Raw genomic sequence first — 7,017 nt, forward strand, 5'->3', positions numbered from 1 at the left:
GCACAGGTTCCAAGGACAACGGAAAGGCAGGTAAATACATGGACTTGTCCACGTCTTTCAAGTTCATGGCATTCACAAAGCTCAATAGATGATCACGGGGATTGTCCGTGGCTTTAAACTTTGGTAAGTCAGATGAACTAAACTTTTCTGGTAGTTTGCCAGGAAAAGGTTCAGGATTGAGGGAGAAGTACTTGCTCCCCATGGTTTGCTGTAGGACCATTTTTTCAATCCTCTTCTCGTTATCGAGGTCATTTTTGGCTTTTGCAGCCGCTAAGGCTTCGTTTTCCATTTTCAGTTGGCCCATGAGTTGGGTCATTTGGGCCATCTGGTCTCGCAATTCTTCGATGGACATGTTTGAGGGTGCGAATTGAGGTTGGGGAAGCGGAGATCCTTGAAATGAGGGATGACGGACGGAGCTTGGAGTCACTAAACCTGGTGTTGGCGATGTATCTTCGAGACGCACTAACCTTTGATTTCCCGATCGGCACCAAGTGGCAGGACCAGTCCTATGCATGAGATAAGCTAAAGTTTAGGCCCCAAAGTTTCAAGCATTACTTAGTCTAGACTTTGACTCTCTCTCTCTATTGGTTTTTTCGCTCTTTCTTTTGTTGGTACACTTTTTGGCTTTTCTTTTGGTCATTCTTTGGATTTTCGAAACACTTGCCCATTGTGACATTCATAGTTTTTGGCATGTTCGGTTTTGGTGCCGAGCATTGTCGTCGTAGGAGGCCTAACAACGACACAAAGAGTTATTTATATATATTTTTTTTAGCCGCTTTAAGAATCGAGTGCTTTTCATACGCCCTTGCAGCAATTTTTACGAATGGTTTTTTTTGCTACGTGTTTTTTTTTGCGCGGGCACCGAGGCTGCTGCGCCTGACCAAAAGGCCAAGCAGCAACTTCAGCGCCCAGCAGAGGGCGTGAGAAATTATGGCGCCCAGCCAGGGGCGTTGAAAATGCGTCCCTGGCTGGTTCTCGTTTTCTGTTTACGTCTACTTTTTGTTTATGCGACTTTGATTTAGCGTGCTTGCCTAATAACGTCCTTTACGTGTTGTGCAGCGTTTGTGGGATTCGTTACAGGCCACCCCGAGCGTCGCTTATTTTTGGGGCGATCGTTCGGGTTTGCGGAACACGTATTTCGGTATAACTCTTTGGCCAATTGGTTTATGAATGTTTGGGCAATTTTTTAAGGTCGTTGGTTTTCTAGGATGGTTTGTTACACAATCATATATTTCGCTACACATAACTAACATTACATCATGAGGCAATAATAATATGTCATGTAGTTTTATGATAGGCTTCTATGGGTAGCATTTACGCCTGGCTTGGTACCGCTTCTATCGCAGATCCAACACAGGCCCCGGTCGAGGTAGTGTCTTCAACAGACGAATTTCACCCAAGAGGCCAATCACGATGTAAGCCAAGGGGGTATGCACCAATGAGAGGGACCTAATGGGCGAGCGATTGGGTTTGGGACGGGTGTACTACTAGCGAAAGTGCCGAGTGGACAACATTCGAAGCGTATGCACCCCCCGATTGGCGATGGGTATCCTTAGTCCTAACTCCCTGAGGGAGCTAAGATTCGTTATGCGGTTCTGCCCGTTCACATTAATATGCTGATTTTTAGGTCGTCCCAACTTGATGGGGAAATAAACGCGGGGTAGGATCGTTTCACCCTTCGGCTATTTTGATTACCTACAAGCACGAGTATTTCCTTCACTATCCCCAGTGGAGTCGCCACTGTGAGGGGGTCGAAAAAGCGCGAAGCTAATGCGTGACCTTGTCCCTCGTGGTGTGACGCTTCTTTTTTGTCAAATCAAGTGTAATTGGATTTCCTGTGAGTTTACACCCAATTGACTAGTAATATAGGAGTCGCCATTCAATTTTTAACGACAATGAGAAAAAATGACAAAACCCGGTTATCGTGACATAAAGGGAGTGCAATTATGTTTGACCACGACGGCCGTAGGTTCCCTTGTGATCCCTGGTGTGGGGATCTCTCAACATTCACCCGCAAGGTAGAGATTGAGGGTTCGGGGGACTGTAACTACCGAGAGGAGTACTCGCTCTTCGATAACTCTAGAGGCAAGATATCCTTACTAGCTCAGCATAAATAATTGAAGGGACATGCGTTAACTACTAAACTAATCTGAGTTGATTTTAACAATATGCAACATAATACTAGATCGAGCGCGATTATCTGATTTAGATTGTATTAAGGGACCTAGCATGATAATTCAATTTCCCAAAAATGTTATCTTTATTAGGCGTGATAGAACAATCAGATTTAATTAGTTTAACAGTTCATAAAAAGGGCCAGGAAAGCAATTAAACCATGGAAAGGGACACATTACGACGCACCCTTGAGAGGTGTGTCACGGTTCTCAGAAAACTAACCACTTTGACTTTTCTATTTCTCCTTTTATTTAACGAATCTCAAATTACGGGACAGGATACGTTCTGTTCGATTTTTGGATCGATTGCGACAGAACGCGTGATCAATTTCGCAGCGTGAGGCTTAGGCTTAGGGGTTTAGAGTCAATACTCAGAATATGAATTGTGTGTTGTGTTTCTTTCACGTCGAACTTGGGGCCATATTTATAGAAAAGAGTTCGTGGAAATATAGAATTGTAGAACTCTAATCCACGAGAAATTAGGAAAGAACACGTCCCAGGTAATTTCAGCGCCCAGGGCTGGGCGCCGAAGATTTCGGCGCCCAGAGCCAGGCGTTGAAAATAGGGTCTGGGCCGTTTCTTTGTCAGATTCAGACTCTTAGAATCCGGAGTGTATGAGACTTAATCGAGTCTTTTAGTGCGTATTAATTTTATGATGGAATGCATCTGGGCCCATTACGAACTCTAGGCTCGTTAGGATTTTAATTAATACGTAACTCTTATTTTCGAATTGTATTAGGAATAGGATTCTCTCGCAATTTCTATCTCATTTAGGATTTATGTTGGAGTGCAACACCTAATTCTGACAGGTTTCTATCTTTTATGACTTGCCACTTTTAACAACTACTCATTACGGCAGTTACTATTTTTAGCAGGTTTCCATAAATTGCAGGTTTCGGGTGAAATGAAAAGTGTGATTGAGATTCGTTATTTTATAGGAGATGCGTTGCCAAGTGGGGATTTATGTTCTCATCATCGAACCTTCCCTTTCGGGAAAGGGGACAAAAGTAGGTGTTTACACCATATTCTAATGGGTTTGAGCATATTCTAATGGTTTTGAGCATATTCTAATGGTTTCAGCAAGGAGGATCACATCCAAACTAAAAAGGATGATGATGCAATTGATTATGGACTTAATGAAACTGCTAAAGAACAAGAAACTACAAATATGTAAGAAATTTTAAATTATTTATAGTTTAAAATAATAAATTCAAATCCAATTTATGTTCAAAGCATGTTCTATATTTAATAGGACATGTTTTACTGTTTTAGTGGATGAATAAATATAATGTTATAAAAATTTTGGGCATGTTCTAAGGTTTTTAAGCATGTTCTAATATTTGTAAGGATGTTCTAATATTATTAAGATATGTTCTAATGTTATTAAGACATGTTTTACTGTTTTTGTGCATGATTTAATTTTAAAAGCATGTTCTATTGACTCTGAACATGTTCTAAAGTTTTTGTCCTTGATCTAATGTTTTTGGCCATGTTCTAATGGTTTTGAGCATGATCCAGAATATTCTACGGAGTAATAATCTACTGTCGGGGGCGGACCTATGGATACCCCATAGGGTCCATAGGGACCCCATTATTTTTTTAAAAAAATTAGAAAGTATTTATAACTTGAATTAAAAAAAAAATTGTATATGTGGTCCCCCAAACAAGTCAGCAATAGTATTGGAAGGAGGAAAAGATGGAACAAAATTCCCAAGTTTCAAAGTGTATCACGTGAAACTGTAAAAGGAGAGAATAAGTTTGGCTTTTTCCTACTTTCCAAAATTGTAATACTTCCAAAACTAATTAATTATTGAATAAAAAATTAAAACCCACCTTTTCTTGCTTTTTTTTCCAATACCAACGACTCTTTGCAATTACTCTTTCTGCTGTCTTGCTCATTGCTCATGAGGTTTCAATTTTCTCAAGGTTTCTCACTTTCTTTCTCATGAATCTCTCATAAACAATTAACAATGGGTATTAACTTTTCAATTTTTAAAAATAGGAAGTAATAATTATGTTCTTCTGCAAATTGTCGATTGCTAGTGCTCTGCGCTTCAAGCTTCTGCCGAGTGACGACTGCCGCTGCGGGCCTGCGACGCTGCCTGACTGATCTGCTCGGCGCGGCGGCCCCACCGTTCTTCACCACCGCCTACTCGCCAGTTGATCTTGGTATTTTGTTCTTAACTCTTCATTTTTTAATTAATCAATTTATAAATTTTTATGGTTCAATCTTAATTAGGTTCTTCTATTTTGTAAATTAGATTTTGGGTGATTTCAAATTTCAATCATAAAATTAAATTAATTGGTAGTGTTTGGTCGTTTGGATGACTGAGTGTTGAATTTAAATATTTAATTGAATTATTGAATACTTGTTTAGTTGTTTATTTGAATTATTGAATTAATTGAATACTTGATTTCAAGTTTCAATCATAAAATTGAGTTAATTGGTAGTGTTTGGTTGTTTTGATGATTGAGTGTTGAATTTAAATATTTAATTGAATTATTGAATACTTGATTATTTGAATTATTGAATACTTGATTATTTGAATTATTGAATACTTGATTATTAAATATTATTTGAATTATTGAATATTTGATTATTAAATATTTAATAGAATTATTGAATTACTGAATTTATTTAAAACTGATTGAATTTATATTTAGTGATTGTAAATTTGTGATGCTCTCTATTTAAAGTTGTTAATTATTGGTGCATTTGTTTATTGTTATTGTTTGGTTGATTTATTAGTGACTTGGTGAGAAGATGACTAATGATAAGGGTAGCCCTTCACGAAAAAGGAAGAAAGCAACCTTGGATTGGTTTGTTCAAAAATCAAAAAAAGGTGAATCAAGTTCTTCAAGATTGGCTACTACGACACCAACCCAACCTCCATGTCCTCCTACATCTCTAGCCGAATAAGAGTTTACTTTCCCGTCAAATGACACTCCTCAATCTCAAGAGACAGCGACGGAATCGATACCTACTACTCATGGTAGTACGGGTACCACTTGTGCATCCAAGGAGAGACTAAACCAACTTGATATAAACTCTATTCCACATGTTCCGGGAAAAAGGAAGAGAATTATAGACTATCATCCCATGGACCATGAAGTGGTGAGAAAAGAATACATTCAAAGAGGTCCTTGTCAACCAAAGAAGCACAAAATTTCCAAGACGGAATTTGAAGAAGGTATTATGCGTCGCTTTAATCCTTATTGGTTTAAGAAGTATGCTTGGCTTGAGTATAGTGTTTCAAAAGATTATGCGTATTTCTTTTATTGCTATTTGTTTAAGAATGAAACTACTAAAGTAGCGGGAGGAGATGCGTTTGTCATAAATGGCTTTCAAGGTTGGAATAAGCCATGTAGGTTAAAGAAGCATATTGGCGGTGTTAAAAGTGCTCATAATCAAGCTTTTGAAAAGTTTGGAAATTTGAAGAATCGACAAAATTCCATTCAAGCTTCTTTAAACCAACAATGCGAACAAGTTAAAAGTGAATATGAAATTCGTTTGACTACTTCACTTCATTGTTTGAGGTTTCTTTTGCTCCAAGGTTTGGCATTTCACGGTCATGATGAATGTGAAGAATCAAGTAATAAAGGAAATTATTTAGAACTTTATATTTGGTATGCGGATAAGAATGATGAAGTTGGAAATGTTGTTTTGAAAAATGCTCCTAAGAATAATAAATTGATTGCACCTAAAATTCAAAAGCAAATTATCAATTGTCGTGCCAAAGAAACTACTAAGGAAATTGTGGAAGATCTTGGTAAGGATTATTTTGGAATACTAGTGGATTAGTCTAGCGATATACCTACTACAAATCATCACTTGTGCCACAAATTATGCCACGGGAATTTTAAATTCGTGGCGATTTTACATCTTGCCACGGGAAAAATAACATTTAGTAATAACTAAGAATTACAACAAAATTTATGCCACGGGAAAAATACATTCGTGGCAAACACACACTCGTGCCACGAAATTTGCCACAATTGTTTTCCGTGGCTAATAAAAATCACATGAAGTACTATTATCTTTGAAAAAATTAAAAAAATAAAGTAACACAAAGGGGGAAAGATATCGCGCTAATTCCCTGAAACTTTCATCTCTCTATTCTGAACTCCCTAAATCCCTAATTCTCTAAAACTGTAAAAGCCTCGTCAAGGTGGCACCGCTACAACCTTCAAGGCTTCTCGCTGCTGGTCAAGAACGGCGGCGAAATCAACAACGATTCTCTGCCAAGGTAATTCCCCTCAATTAGCTTCAGTTTATATGAAGTAATTCCCCTGAATTTATCGCCTGTTTCTCTCGCCTCTTCCACCCTCTTGTTGCTTCCCCTTTCATGCTTATTTCTCAACAATTATATACTCCTTGCTTCTATCAGACATTAATATTGAATCTAAATCATATGATATTTCAATTATGCGATTTTTGTAAGTTCCAAATACGAGTATTGAATTTCAATCACGCCATATTTTAATTTTGCGATTGATTTCCTTATTTTGTATAATATTTTTACTTATTTTGTTTGATTGATTTGGTTATTATTAATTAATCGAAATTTGTATTGCTGCTGATAATCGAAATTGTTTGGTGATGAAATTTGTTTGAATTTGCTTCTATTGGGTGTTAAAATTTTGTGGAATATTGTAAATGGATTAGAAACTGAGCAATGGCTACATCATCTAAAAGTGACGATTCATCATCTTGAGAATCAGTATTCTAGTTAAGTACATGATTGACTCTTTTGGTGAAGTACAGTATATATGTTTGAAATTTTCAATAAAGGGTAATGGCTAGTTGGGTGCTCTTATAGGCTTTGAAAGCAGAGGCAGAGGA

The 7,017-nt window shown here is 37.5% G+C and overlaps 1 protein-coding gene across 1 annotated transcript; it reads left to right on the forward strand.

Moving 5' to 3' along the window:
• The first annotated feature begins 5,274 nt into the window (after positions 1-5,274).
• Positions 5,275-5,976, forward strand: LOC110800539 (uncharacterized). Its single transcript, XM_022005853.2, has one exon. The coding sequence runs from the start codon at positions 5,275-5,277 to the stop codon at positions 5,974-5,976; it is 702 nt and encodes a 233-aa protein (XP_021861545.2).
• The last annotated feature ends 1,041 nt before the right edge of the window (positions 5,977-7,017 follow it).

This window comes from Spinacia oleracea, chromosome 4 (assembly GCF_020520425.1).
Source record: "Spinacia oleracea cultivar Varoflay chromosome 4, BTI_SOV_V1, whole genome shotgun sequence".
Taxonomy (NCBI): Eukaryota; Viridiplantae; Streptophyta; class Magnoliopsida; order Caryophyllales; family Amaranthaceae; genus Spinacia; species Spinacia oleracea.